At 44.1% G+C, this 13,902-nt stretch overlaps 3 protein-coding genes across 3 annotated transcripts; 1 reads left to right on the top strand and 2 right to left on the bottom strand.

The window, feature by feature from the left end:
- Nucleotides 1–357: 357 nt before the first annotated feature.
- On the bottom strand, nt 358–3,329 carry nubp2 (nucleotide binding protein 2 (MinD homolog, E. coli)). The gene is made up of 7 exons (XM_076034439.1): nt 3,272–3,329; nt 2,689–2,804; nt 2,358–2,556; nt 2,065–2,222; nt 1,713–1,823; nt 1,555–1,624; nt 358–666 (listed from the first exon to the last, which is right to left on the bottom strand). The coding sequence occupies exons 1-7, from the start codon at nt 3,288–3,290 to the stop codon at nt 527–529; spliced, it is 813 nt and encodes a 270-aa protein (XP_075890554.1). The 5' UTR covers nt 3,291–3,329; the 3' UTR covers nt 358–526.
- Nucleotides 3,330–3,945: 616 nt separating this feature from the next.
- spsb3b (splA/ryanodine receptor domain and SOCS box containing 3b) lies at nt 3,946–9,979 on the top strand. Its single transcript, XM_076034436.1, has 7 exons — nt 3,946–4,091; nt 5,594–5,729; nt 7,053–7,227; nt 7,557–7,744; nt 7,842–7,944; nt 8,191–8,316; nt 8,993–9,979. The coding sequence occupies exons 1-7, from the start codon at nt 4,015–4,017 to the stop codon at nt 9,544–9,546; spliced, it is 1,359 nt and encodes a 452-aa protein (XP_075890551.1). The 5' UTR covers nt 3,946–4,014; the 3' UTR covers nt 9,547–9,979.
- A 66-nt stretch (nt 9,980–10,045) lies between these two features.
- eme2 (essential meiotic structure-specific endonuclease subunit 2) lies at nt 10,046–13,098 on the bottom strand. The gene is made up of 8 exons (XM_076034437.1): nt 12,480–13,098; nt 12,237–12,358; nt 12,008–12,103; nt 11,810–11,934; nt 11,667–11,736; nt 11,453–11,568; nt 11,176–11,365; nt 10,046–10,550 (listed from the first exon to the last, which is right to left on the bottom strand). The coding sequence occupies exons 1-8, from the start codon at nt 12,904–12,906 to the stop codon at nt 10,395–10,397; spliced, it is 1,302 nt and encodes a 433-aa protein (XP_075890552.1). The 5' UTR covers nt 12,907–13,098; the 3' UTR covers nt 10,046–10,394.
- Between the last annotated feature and the right edge of the window lie 804 nt (nt 13,099–13,902).

Consider the following 13,902-nt stretch of genomic DNA (forward strand, 5'->3'; position numbering starts at 1 on the left):
GTGGGTGTGTGGATATGAAGCTGAAGAGCAATGCTGGTTTCAGAAGTCAGAATCCAGATCTGAGGTAGATTAGTGTTGTATAGGTACATAACAAAAAACTGACTGCAGACCAAAACACAGTAGCATGAGGCAGTTCAGTAGAGTTGAACATTGGCCTGATTTCAGGTCGAGTTTATCTTTTCTTTTTTTTGATCTGGAGTTTCGTTTTCTGAAACTGGACCTGCTGCCCAATCATTTACCAAGTGCCCATCGAAATCCCTGTATCACCACTGGTTATTGAAGTTTAACTGATGTGCCAAAGTGTATCACAATCGAATTAAAGACAATTCCAACTTAGATCTGACTCGCTTACCAATGTACATTGCAAGTGGTTCTTTTATTTTACAAGGAACATGGCTTTATGGACGCTTTTAGTTATTATTGACATGATCTTGTATATAAAACCTATTCAAATATATCAAGTATTCAAAACAATACATCTGCTCACTGAGTAACAATCATGGACTGATCTCCGAGCACAGGTGGCTTAATCGCTCTGGAGGCTGTTTAACAGAGTCTTACAAATACTGCTAATGGCGCTGAAGGTGGCGCTGTCAGGAAACGACTGCATGAAGTTCTTGCCCTCCTCTATGCTGGTGCTCAGCTGGGGATCCAAAGGAACAGAACCTGAAATCAAGAGGGTAACTTTAGTTATGCTAACATTAATAAAGTAATGATTAAAAAATAAATAAATAAATAAATTAAAAAAAAAAAAAAAATATATATATATATATATATATATATATATATATATATATACATAAACATAAAATACACCACTATTACCAGGTCTGACTAATTGCTGATTACTGCTGGACAGAATCAGTGTTTTGTTGTCAAATAATTCCTACATCATCAATTTTTATGTGTGTGTTTGAACTAAGAGAGCTTCATCATTGACCGCTGGCCAGTTACCAACAATTTAAGGATTTAAAGCAACCTGTAATTTGTGCACAGTTGCAGGAGGTACCAAACTGACGGAAAAAAACAGGTTCACGGGTCAGTGCAGGAATACAATAGAATATTCCTATTCAGTCAAGTAAACTTATTATTTGTAGAACTTAAATATAATTTTTTAAACATCCATTTAATTCTTCTACTGCAATTGATTAACGATGTCATAAAATATATAGACAGTCTGTTAAACATGTTCTAAAAGTGTTTCGAGGTCAGCACTAAGCAGAAGTGCCATCTGGATCCATGCTGTCCCACAGTCGAAATTGAAATGATCTGCATCATTACACCACAGTGGTGTAATGACCACACAATGATCTGGCTAACATCGAAGCAGTGTTAAATGATAAATTCAGAAGTATTGACTGCCGCGGATTGGGCTGTCCAACAGCTGCTTCGAGGCCCCGAGCTACCATTTTAGCGGCAGTGACGCGAGTTCGCCTCCCGACCTTCTTAATATATCCATACCTCCAGACCGAGAGGGACATTCAGTAGCAGTGTTAAACGACACCTCGTGGCCACACAGTTGAAGTGCATGTACTTGAATCCTATTAGTCTTACCCAGAAATGTCGATCCAGTCAGCTTGGCTAATTCCTCGCCGCCACCTTTGGAGAATATATTGCTGCACTCCTGAAAACACATAATTATTAGCTAAAATTAACTGCTTGTTTCACAAAATTTCACTCTTAAATTCGCAGCACTGTATACAAGTACGTACAGAGCAGTGTGGACAGACGAATCCGCTCATGTTCTCCACGATGCCCAGGATCCTCAACCCTGTTTTCTTGCAAAAGGTGATCTCTCGCCTTACATCCCCTGTAGATACGGCCTGGAAGCAAAAAAAAAAAAAAACCCAGAGAAAGCTTTGTGTGACTTCAGGGATTCCAATATTTTATAGCTTTCAATGTTTATAACCATAACGCAAAAAGCTTTATAGTTATTACACATTAGATACAATACAATTGCAAGAATAGGATGGATGGTCAGTCCTGAGCACTGTGACTGAGTTCACTGCATTCATATTTTCAATGTTATCTCATTGTGGGAGGTTTCTCCAGACTCCTGGGTACCTGAGGGGTGGTGACCAAAACGGCTCCATCCACCTTGGTGTGTTTTTTAAGGTTCTCCAGCACTGCTAAATGCTCATCAGACGTCCCGGGCGGTGTGTCCACCAGCAGTACGTCCAGCTCCCCCCACGCAACATCTGACACAAACTGGCCGATCAAAGCTGGAGGATAAGGAAGGTGATTTGTTTGTGTGATTCAACAGCAACAGACACAGGGCATGTTAAAAAAAAAATAAAAAAAATAAAAAAAAACTCCACAGAGCGCTGAGTTAGGATGATGTGTCTATAAATACACACCTGTTTTCTTAGGGCCCCTCCACACCACCGCTTCATCAGGATCCTCCAGCAGGAAGCCGATAGACATGAGAGCAAGATTTTTCTCGGCATCAGTGTAGACCGGCACCCATCCAGAGTCACACTGGTGCACGTCAGGCCGGCCAACACTCAGCATGCGGGGGATACTGGGTCCACAAAGGTCAATGTCCAGGATGCCAACCTGATGGACACGATTCATACCACAGGTTCAAGTGTACATATACATCCCACCAAAACTTACTCACTGCACTGGACTGGACTGATTTGAAAACATGGCTTCACAGGACGAGCTGTGTAACTGTCTCTTGTTCACCTTCTTGCCCGCGTGCCTGAGAGCCAGCGCTAACTCTGTGGTGATGGTGCTCTTTCCCACTCCTCCTTTCCCGGACAGGACCAACACAACATGCTTGACCTGCGCCAAATTCCCATCTCAAGTGGAACACAGAAGAAAATTTAATGTTAATCAAAAGTACATATGACCAAGGAATGACATCAATTTGGGTTGTAAGGCGACTCGCGGCGAAATTGCCACAAAATTGCGTCATCTGGACCCTCGACGGATTGCAGTTTTTGAATGCCTTCCTCTAAGTTAAACTAGTCTTATTAAAGTTCATCAATTACGAGGATTTTGAAAATAAACATTTTTCCATCTGTCTTTCTCTAAAGACAATCACATGACGCAACTCGACACGTTTATTTTCATAAGTTTTAACACCAACAGCGCCGAAAACGCTTACTTATGAAATTAAGGCAGCGTCAACTAGCCAGTTAGCTAAGCTGTTTCATGCCGATTCAAGAATTGCGGCTTCTAACTAGCGAATACGCAATGTGACGATTGCTAACAAAAGCTACAGATAGCGAACCTGTGCGTTTAAAAGAATAAAACATTTTTATACCGTTACTGTCTCCCATCATTATTTGGATGTGAGGCTTCTAATGTGCGCACTATAGATGACTCTTGTTCTTCCGCATATCGTCACTGGAATCACAGCCAATCATACAGCGAGTGTAGCAGCTAAATCCCGCCCTTTCCACAACACAGCCAATAGACCACCGGTGAGCGGCACGGCGCATTCAAGTGCACACTAAACTATCGAAATTAATGGGGGAAATGCATTTCTTCGCCCTCCTATCCTCAAACCTCCTCCGTTTATTTATTCATTTTAGAAACAGTAATATCCTCAACCTCGACAAAATCTTGTCTGCACCAGAAACGACAAGCTGGTTACAGGAATGCCTTTTTATTCTTGGAAACATATGGTCCGTGATCCTGTTTAGCTTCCTGTCACGAAGCCCCGAGACACACCAGCACTACTCCATAATGTAATGCTAGAAGTTGTAAAACCGAATGGTTTACCTGTAATATTCAATACTGTCACAATTATCCCCTCGACAAAAAAAACAACATGTCCATACATCACTGCCACGAAGCCATAAACACCCTGTTCGTAAATGTTCGTGAACAAGACACGTATACTTACATATTAATAGTCAACGTAAAGGCAATCAAAGAACATTTGTGAGAGCGCCTCCCACTCGACGCCGCGCTCATCCAATCAGCACGCGACCAGGCGTGGCAAGGTAATGTTTACCTCGTGCCTCACGAGAAGTGGGACAGAGTGCAGGCTGCGCGTGTCACATGGTCGGACGCCGAGAAACTCGCACCAGCGTCAACATGAGCCACTGCAAGAGCGCGCACAGGGACACCACTGAAAGGTAAGAGCGCACATTAGCCAGTGATACTACTGTGTTGTGGTTGACAGACCTTCAACTCTGCGAAGACGCAGTAGAAGCTTCAAGTCAGGATACCAGTATCAGGCTCAGATTACAGAATGCCACATTTCAGCCATCACTGCTGACAAATGCTTCCACTGAGCTGTGAACTATATTAGAATTTTCAGTGTTTTATTTGTTGAAATTCTTCTGTATGAGGTTATATTGCTTCTAGTATGTCAGTTGAATGCCGCTGTAGTGTGTGCTGACTGGGTTGTCCAGATGATGCGTTTAGAGTATGTAGGGTAAAACCTCATTAAAGTGAGTTGATAGCCCCAGACTAACTGATCTCAAGTATTGGCGGTTAGCTCCTGCACCTGTTTGCAAGGCAGTCACCAGATGCTGCGCTAAGTGGTGGGTATTAACCAAGACATGCCATCAGGGTAACACACTGATAACAAGAAACCTAACTAATGGCTGCAACTGGAAAAACGCAGGTTCAACACACATATATTCTCTCTAGAAAAAAAGAAAGTCCACATGCAGAGCAACAGGGACTCAATGAAGTTGCCAAAAGCAGCCTACTGTATCAAGCACGTGTTATTTGTGTCACATAGGTGAACTGAGAGAAGCAGATTGTTTTGTTTTTGTTTTGTTTTGTTACCAAAGTGGCTTTCATGTTATTGAACATTCAGCTTTGAAATGTTCTTTATAGTAGGAATGAACAAAGCGACCTTACTCTGAAATAACGTCTTGGCAGATACTTGAATTCCACACTAACATTCCAACGAGAATTTTTTTTTTAGGCGAACTGAGAAGCCAAACGTCACGGTCATCATATTTGATGGGCGGCAACAAAACAGCTTCAGTGATTTATAGTTGGTGCACGCTTCAGTTGCTAGGTCAGATGTGTATATCTGGAGCAGAGGCTGGCAGGAGCTGCGGTACCAAAATTGTAGAGCAGAAGGTTTGAGGGTCACACAAGTGCATGGAAACACTTCCTTCTGGCGTCTGTGACATGTGGGGCAAACGGAAACAGACAAGCTGGAAGGCGAGTGATCCTCAAAAGAATGTATTACAGTTGAACAATCTTCCTCTTTCTCATATTCGATATTTTGAAAAATACAGATTTTTGTATTGTTTTTTTTGAATCAAACAAACATTAAACAGAAATATGAGTAAGTTTGTCACTTTTTATCTCCTTTAGTCAGATTCTGGAAGGCAGTCGTAGACAATGAAAAACAATTAAAATTATCTCGTAGTGTTTCAATATTTCAAGTGAAACTGCATCTTCAGTCCATTGTCATTATTACATTGAACAAAATTCAAATGAAGACATACAAAGGTGTTGTGGACAATGGGCAATCAAACACCTCCATCTCGTGATAAAGGCTCTAAAACCACAACAAACAGTACATGATAAGAGCTCAGCCTAAAAGAATCAAGGACATGATCTGCTGTAAACATGCCATCTGGTCACACGTTGTTGGATCTGCTGTTCCCAGAGCTGCCATGCTGAGAAGAGGCAGGAACGGCCGGGTTCGGCATGTGGCCTGGAGCGAGACTCGGCAGGAGACAGACGTCATGGCGACCATCCAGACGTCGGGCTGGGAGGAACGGGACGGCCAGACTGCATCGCAGGTGAAACGTTGGAAAAACAATACGAAACAAAGAGCACCCCCTACAGTGCACTCACTCGTTTTGTTTGTGATGCAACAAAAAGGGTGTCGCTCGAGTATCAACAGAAATGTAAAATTAGCCATTCCTGCCGTTCCTTTGAATTTAAAATGCATGATTAAGAACTGGTTTCATCTGCCTTTTGTGTGGTGGGAGGAAGGGGGTCGTGCTCCAATTCTTTTGTTTGAGCCAAACTTGCCAACGGCTGCAGAACCTGAAAGTTTTCCACCCAAGCAAGAGGAACCTGCGTATGTTTTAAAAGCAGGAGGTTTATAAAGGTGATTTGATCCAGTAATGAAATAACATAATATGATTGTGTTATGAACCTCGGTGCGGTGTAGCAACTCTGGATTCAAAGGTATGTTTGGAGCAAGCAGGTTTCAAATACTGTAAGGCAGCTGGATCGCTGAGATTTCACTTTGGAATTCTCACACATCCATTTTGGAAAACTCCCACCAGTCGCTCTCAGTAATTTGGCACAAACCAAGCAGTGTCCTTTCAGGATGAAGTGTCAGGGTTTAGGGTGTGTTAGGAAGCAGCTGCAAGTTCCCAAATAATTCTGAGCACTTTGTGAATGAAGCACATGCAGCATGTTTTGATCTGATTTGGACAACTAGACCTACGACTGCAAACGGTGGGTTTGCCCCTCGCATCAATCAGATGACTTGGTGTGTTTCCAGTTCAATTATTGGCAGACAGAGATTAATCTTATCACCATAACTTTTGTAAAAAGTTGTTTGCTTGTTTTAAATAAACTTTTTTCTCGATAGAAAATGGTTTTGGAAAGACTGCATCTGCTGTGTTAACTGGTTTAATCCTCAACAAGAGTATACATCAGTCCTGCTTTCATTTCTGTTGTTTGTTACTGTGCTGTTAACTGGCTTCTAGAAATGTTAATGTCCTGGCCTCTTTCAATGATATCATTCTCTTTCAAAGAAAAAGTGTTTCCTCACGTGAATGCTGACACCTCTCCACTGGGGTGCCAGTAGTTTTCCACTGACCCCATCTGCAAACAGCCACTTGTAAGACATGGTCAGGTCTCAGAGGTAAAAGCGGGAGGCGCTGTATTTTTGGAAGTGGTCTAATTTTACAATCCCGACTCACACGACTCGTCCGACCAATAGGAATTGCAAACAGCTTGCAAGGGACTCACGGGATCTCTCGACACAGATGATACAGCGACCAGTTGGCTGGAGAATTTTGCTCAGATTGTGTCCGGCCTTCAGGCTCAACATGGTGCGGCCCTCTGACTTCCAGGACGCGGTTTGTGCTGTTTGTATCCGCCAGATGAGCGACCCAGAATCCGAGGCGGACCACCTGGAGAGTCCTCGGAGTGTGTCGGAGGCGGTGGTCTTACCGTGCACCGTGCCGGTGATTGGGGAGTCCTTCTGTCCGTGTTACCCGCAGGAGGATCTGGTCACTGGGGTCAGCACCGAATGCTCGTGTGGCGAGCAGGACCAGGGTGAGTGATGCTACTACCCAGCACTCTACATAAGCAATACAAGACTTAACTGACGGTTAGATCTTATATTGGTCTTATATATGGTTTGAAAATTTGTGCCATCCTGTCGATAAACTCTCTAGAAGGGTTGACGGTTCAATCTTTGTTTTTTTGTTGTTGCTTGCTCTGATTGATGAAAATTTGGAGATGGAAATGGAAAACAGGTGTGCCCTTGATTTCACAAAGGGCACACCAAATCAAAATTCAATAGATTATTAGATATGTGAAAAGTTACGAGCATAAATTAAAAAAATAAAGAGTCTTGACAGTAACTGTGTTACTCACGTCAGAGTTTGAGTGGGAGTGGGACGACGACTTCAAGACCTCTGGAGCCTTCCTCAGCTGCGACAACAGGAAGGTGAGTTTCCATGCCGACTACAGCTGCGGCACGGCTGCCATCCGCGGCACCAAGGAGCTCACCGACGGCCATCACTTCTGGGAAGTCAAGATGACCTCCCCCGTCTACGGAACCGACATGGTGAGTATTGTGTCAGCTGCGTCCTGCGGGTGGGGGGGGATCGTTGAAACGCTGAGACCGCCTGTTGATGCGCCCGTCTGTGGCCTTTTGTGTTGAGATGGTGGGAATAGGGACGTCGGAGGTGAACATGGAGAAGTTCAAGTACAGCTTCGGAAGCCTGCTTGGCCACGACGAAGAAAGCTGGGGACTCTCCTACACAGGTCAGAGTCGCCTGCCGAGGATCCAGACACAGCGAGAACTGTCAGAGGAATTGGCAAATTAGACGTATGAGTTGAAAATAAATATACAGCTAATAATTTGTGTACTTTAATACTTCACTTGTCATTTAAGAGGCCCGTCAATGTCACGGAGGGTAACATACCAGAGCCTGACAAGTGCTGTGCACTTTTGACCTATCCATAAAATGTGATGCTGCTCTTGAAGTCTAAAACCTTCCATGTATTCAGGTCACCTCCAGCACAAAGGGGACAAAGTGGTGTTTTCCAGTCGGTTTGGCCAAGGCTCCATCATCGGAGTGCACCTGGACACCTGGCGGGGCACGCTGACCTTCTACAAGAACCGACACTGCATAGGTAGGTGTCTGAAATATATGTGGAAATACTAAGACAGATTTTGGTTTGAAATGTCACATATGTTACAAAATTTACTTTTAACTGTTTCTTTTATAGCAGTGTGCTTCTGTCTGTTGCCTGTCAAGGAGTCTTTGCTCCACTTTTAAGAAAGTATGTTTTTAAGTACTCAGTTCTGGAAATGAAATTGTTGTGACATCACAAAGGGTACGCAGATATGTCACCAAGGGCTCCCCTAGTTTCCACGTTATGTAAAAACTGAGTTTACCAGAAATGCGTAATGTCTGCGCTTGGGTTATTTTGCTTGTTGTTAATTTCAGAATTTCTTTGCTAAAAGACATGGTTTTGGGAATCAGCGGTTTGTGATGTCACAAAGGGCACCGATAACCCTCCGAACTTAGTGACAACACCTCCACGCAGGTGTGGGTTCCGCGCTCCTGAAACAGCCTTGTCTTTGTCTGGTTCCTAACAAGTTGAAGGTCTGACAAAACCAATTCAGCAGTGAGATAAAACTGAGCGTTTCAGCTGAAGGCTGTAAACAGAGGGCTAAATCTTCAGCTCTGCTGAAACCTGCATATTTGCCTGGATACACTTTAACGCTGTCTCATACTTGGTATTACATGGAACTTTCAAAGCATCTGGAATTGTTTCTAAAACTTTGCTTGTTCTTTGGTTTTAGCCAGCATCGCTGCCACCAAGCTGCAGAACAAGAAGTTCTACCCCATGGTGTGTTCCACAGCGGCCAAAAGCAGCATGAAGGTGATCCGTGCCTGCTACACCCCAACCACCCTCCAGTACCTCTGCTGTGCGCGGCTCCGCCAAACGTTCCCCAACTGCCCAGACACACTCAAGGCCCTGGACTTGCCCCCGGGCCTTCGAACCCGCCTCCAGATGCAGCTGGGCTGGGTTTTCACCCTCAACCGCAGCAGCAACAGCTGTCCTGAAGTACCGAGGCAGTGCTGGGACCTCCCTGAGAAGCTCTTTGAGGAGGACCTGAGCCCGGCTCCGAGCCCAGTCCCCAGCCCAGTCCCCAGTCCCAGTGCCTGCGCCTTCCTGAGCCCCTGCAGCTGTAGTCCGCCCCCCAACACGGACCCACCTCTCTGCCCCTGTCAAACATCCCTCCAAGGCCCACCCTGCACTTGCCAGTGCCCTCCAACTCCCCCCAGCAGCGACTCTGACAGTTGCTGCTCAGAGCCAGAGGATTTCCAGTGCAAACGGTGCCGCTGGACATGATCCAGTGGTGGCAAAATGTGCATTGAGGTGATTTGGTTTCTGTGCGATTTACGGTCAAAGTCTTATGGTGAGACAACAGAATGTGACAATTGTTTGGCAGGTATTTCTTGTTCCAACACTGAAGTTGGTTCATTGTATTGTATGATACGGAAGTTACTTGAAAAAGAAATGGGGAGAAGGTGGTTTATTCATTTTTTAAATCTGTTTTATTGGTGATTTATCCTATTTGTAGCCTTTTTTTAAAAAAGAAAAAAAGAAATGGGAATAATGAGTTTTTTATATACTACGTGGGACTTTTATATTTGTTTGTGTCATTTGTATCTAAAACTTGAGAGATTAGACTTGAAAGACAAGAAATTCTAGAAATGTTGAGCATGCTTGTTATTCTCAGGAGGAGCCTCTAGGGGGGAGCATTACTTTTCACAGCATGAATGTTCATGCAAATGTGTGGCAAGCAGAAAGGATTCAGGCTTGAATGCTCTGCAGTACTGTTGCTTACACTGTTGCTTACAAAAGCTTTTTTTTTTTTTTATTACAGTGAGTATTTATTAATTTTCTTACTCTTCCATAAAATAAAACAAAATATGAAAAAAATGTTTGTCTGTGGCATATTTCAGAGCACATCACACAATTAGCAAACTTTGCGACAACAGAAACAGCTTCATGATATACAATATTCATAATGCATTTTCTTCTTTTTTTTTTTATATATTAAAATTCTTCCTGTAGTCAACACAATTGACTTTACGTCAATAGAAAGTTCACATGATACTTAGAGGCACAGTTTTAACTTGGAAACAATAACATCTTAGCAGCCAGTGGTGACGTCCATCTGTCTCGTGGCAACATCAATCCAGAACCAGCTGTGGGTTCTGGACTGTGAGGTTGCGATAAACTCTGGCGGATATATCCGGACCGATGCGCCTCTCCTTCCCTTCGCCTTGGACCATGAGATCAGCCAGTAGCGCCTTTCTCTCATGCTCCGTCTTCAAGTTCTGGTATTTCTGGCGAAGAAGTAAATATCCATACATTTTGTTTATGCTTGTAGAAATTTGCGCTTTTGAGTTTTTTTTTTTTTTTTTTTTAATAAACAGTTTTTTGAGTTTTAAATGTTCTTTACAAATATTTTGCAACACGTTGCCTTTGTATCCATCAATGAACTTTCCTCACATGAGAAAAGTCCTTCCTTAATTTCCTTCGTTTGCTCCACTTTGTGGAAACTGTGCTAAAGGATGCATTTTTGAAACTGGCCCTTTGTGATGTCACAGAGGGCAGTAATAACTCACTGATATCACCACCAGTTCCACGACCTCAAGACCACCTTGCAGCCCCTTTGTTTTCTTATCTCTGTCTAAACATGTTGTTTGCCCGACAGAACTTTGAGCAGCAAGCTAAAGCTGAATATTTTTGTAGTAGGAGGCTGCAAACAGAGGGCTAAATATACTGCTGTCTGGAGATCAAGAGGTTGCATAACAGGAGCCTTGTTTTTTTAAGAAAATCAAGATTTGAAAAAGGGCATCATAAGGGACCTTGAATAGGTCTATGTCAAATGTTGGCTTTTATATATCTGTGCAACTTTCAAGTAGGCACAGTAGGTAGGAGGTGGAGTGTGGTGTGGTGTGGAGTCACCTGCAGCAGCAGCTGAGGAGATGGGTACGCTGCAGTGACAGCGGAGGCCACGGGAGGACTGACTCTGTTCAGCTGCTGGATCTGCCTCCCCCACACCTGGTTCAGCCCTGAGCCGTTCCTCTCCACCCGAACCCCGCTGGCCCAGGAACCGTCCATGCAGAAGGGCAGCTCCACTCGCTCCGTCAGCATTCTGGAAGCACAGGACAGAGGATGTTGTCAGTGTGTGAAAGACGACTCGATATATTTACTTTGCTGCAATGAAAATGTGGCCGCTCACTTCATAGGGCGCTTTGATAAGGCCTTAGTGACGGCGCACACGTGACTTGTGACCTCTGTCCAGCCATCCAGGAAGATGAGTGAGATATTCTTCCAGAGCTGCAGGTACACAAGAACCTGAAATAACAAGAACAAGAAAAGATGCATAAACCCGTTTGCATTGAAAAATAAAATAAAAAAATAGAAATCAGCTGATATTTTCAAGGTAAACTAACCTCCTCGACGTCCACACTCTCCATCCCCAGTCTGGAGTGAGGCGTCTCAAATTCACTGTAATAATCAAACCTAAGGACATGGATAAGAGTCTGAATAATATAACAGCGTATCTAGTTACTACCTCTGCACATCTATTACTCACCTGTAATCTGGCTGCGCGTCTTTCACCAACAGTGTGACCACCTTCTTTGCATCCCGGTTGAGATGCTCCAGCAGAGCACTGAGGTAGGACCCTTCCCCAGGCTCCTCCCCCTCACTGTCTAGCATCTGTCAAATGGAAACAAAATCTTCAACATGCCCAACACAGGGGGTTTTGAGAAGCACTCAAACAGCTGCTTACCTTCTTTACAGAGAGCGCCAAGTCAATGAACTCTGACAGATCCAGAACCACAACCACCTGCTCCTCCTCCACGGAACTCTTCCCAGTGTCTCCTTGCTGAAAACAAATCAGTAATAAACAGAGTGAAAATAACATTTAAGTTGGCAAACCAAGAAGTCACAAAGGACTGTTAAAATATGCATAACAGTACACCTCCAGTGTGTTTGTCAGAGAAGCACATGAATCTGACCTCAGGTAAATCTCTGGTCCAAGCGATGCTGCGTGGAATTTGCTGGCTCTCAATGCTGAACCTCCACTCCAGGTTCACCAAAGTGTCCAGCAAGATGCCAGAGCCATCCTGCTGCAGGAGGGCTGTAGGATAGCACACATTCACACCCACATGAGCAAAAAACAAAAAAGGTATCGCTACATAACAGTCAAACCCGCACGGTAGATCCTGCAAACGGTAATGGGCCAATGACATCGCTTGTACCTGGATGTATGCCGACAGTGAGACACCTGAGGCAGTTCTCCGGCCGGAGACTCTTCAGGGTCTCCGCTGCGGCTCTCCTCCTCTGCTGCTCCTGCTTCTTCTCCTCCTTCTCTCGGGCTCGGGCTGTCCTCCGGCGCTCCGTCGCCTCCCTCCGCTCCTGTCGGTCCGCCTCCACCTCCGCCTTGGTGCGGCGTCTTTTCGCAGGACTCGGCGTCCGACTGTCGTTCGCCTCCGTCTGGGGACACAGAGCAGAAGCTCGGCTGGACTCTGGCTTTGTTTCGGACGATGGAAGGACCCCCGTCACGTCTTCGGTCGATTCGACTGTGATCTTTGTTGCAGTTTGTCTTTTGCCATTACGGTTCGCCTCAATGTCACTCTCGTCAGATTCAGAAATCTCCCATTCTTTGGCTCTGCGCAGCCCTGACATTCCTAGAGACTGCAACTCAAGTCATCAAGAACCTTTCCCATGAACTCAGGGTAACCATAAAGACGCTACCGTTTCATAACACATGACAACGTGAGATTTTGTATGAAGTGCAACAAAGATCAGCAGAGGCCCGCCCCTGCTTGCTTTTGATTGGGCACTTCTCCTTACCTCCGCCCTAGCCCAATCAGAAGCCAGTAGAAGCGGTTTTACGTGTACGGAGCAGGAAAAAATACACAGTGTACAATGACGGTAGCCGCAGTGGTGCAAGAAGTTTAAAACGCGCTTTAAAAAAAACAAAAAAACCCCACAATAACAAACGTTGATGGTACTGTCTATATGAAAGCTCAAACAATAATAATCCATAATTTCTATAACAATTTGGAGATATTGAAAGTAAACACAATTTTTGAATAACAAGGTCTTCAGTGCTGCAGTTTGTGCTCATGAATTCATAGTTTAATTACTAACATTTTCAATACATTGCCTTATTTTTCAAAGTTGTAATATGTGTTACTGATGTAGGAAAGTGTTTTTTTTGTTTTTTTTTTTAAAAAAAATGCAAATACATACTAAAGTTATGCGTTTAAAGAATTTTCACACTTGACACTTTAAGACTTGAAGGAAGCGCCAGTCCAATCCAATGAATGGATTCCAATGTTTGCCAAAACATCAACAAATGTGGAAGAAAAAAAAAGTAATAAGAAACGCTGGTGGCTACAGGGGTTTTCCAGGACAGAGCGGCAGCAGCGGACAGAAGTTTGACAGGAGTCGAGGTGTTTTGTTTTTTTGTTTTTTTGAAGGTGTGAACTTGGCGGTGGGCATAAACTGATTTGTGAGTGGATCAGGATGGCAAATCAGGAAGATGAGGATGAAGGGGATAGTGAGATAGAGTTAGGAAATGAATGGGACGTGGCGTGCAATGGAAAACCACAGCGATCACAGCAGGGAAGGAGCACGGGGAGTCTGAGTACAAATCAGAACATTAAAAGAAAGAAG

Source organism: Nelusetta ayraudi, unplaced genomic scaffold (assembly GCF_046127955.1).
Source record: "Nelusetta ayraudi isolate G7.1 ecotype Tasmania unplaced genomic scaffold, CSIRO-AGI_Nayr_v1 ptg000042l, whole genome shotgun sequence".
Taxonomy (NCBI): domain Eukaryota; kingdom Metazoa; phylum Chordata; class Actinopteri; order Tetraodontiformes; family Monacanthidae; genus Nelusetta; species Nelusetta ayraudi.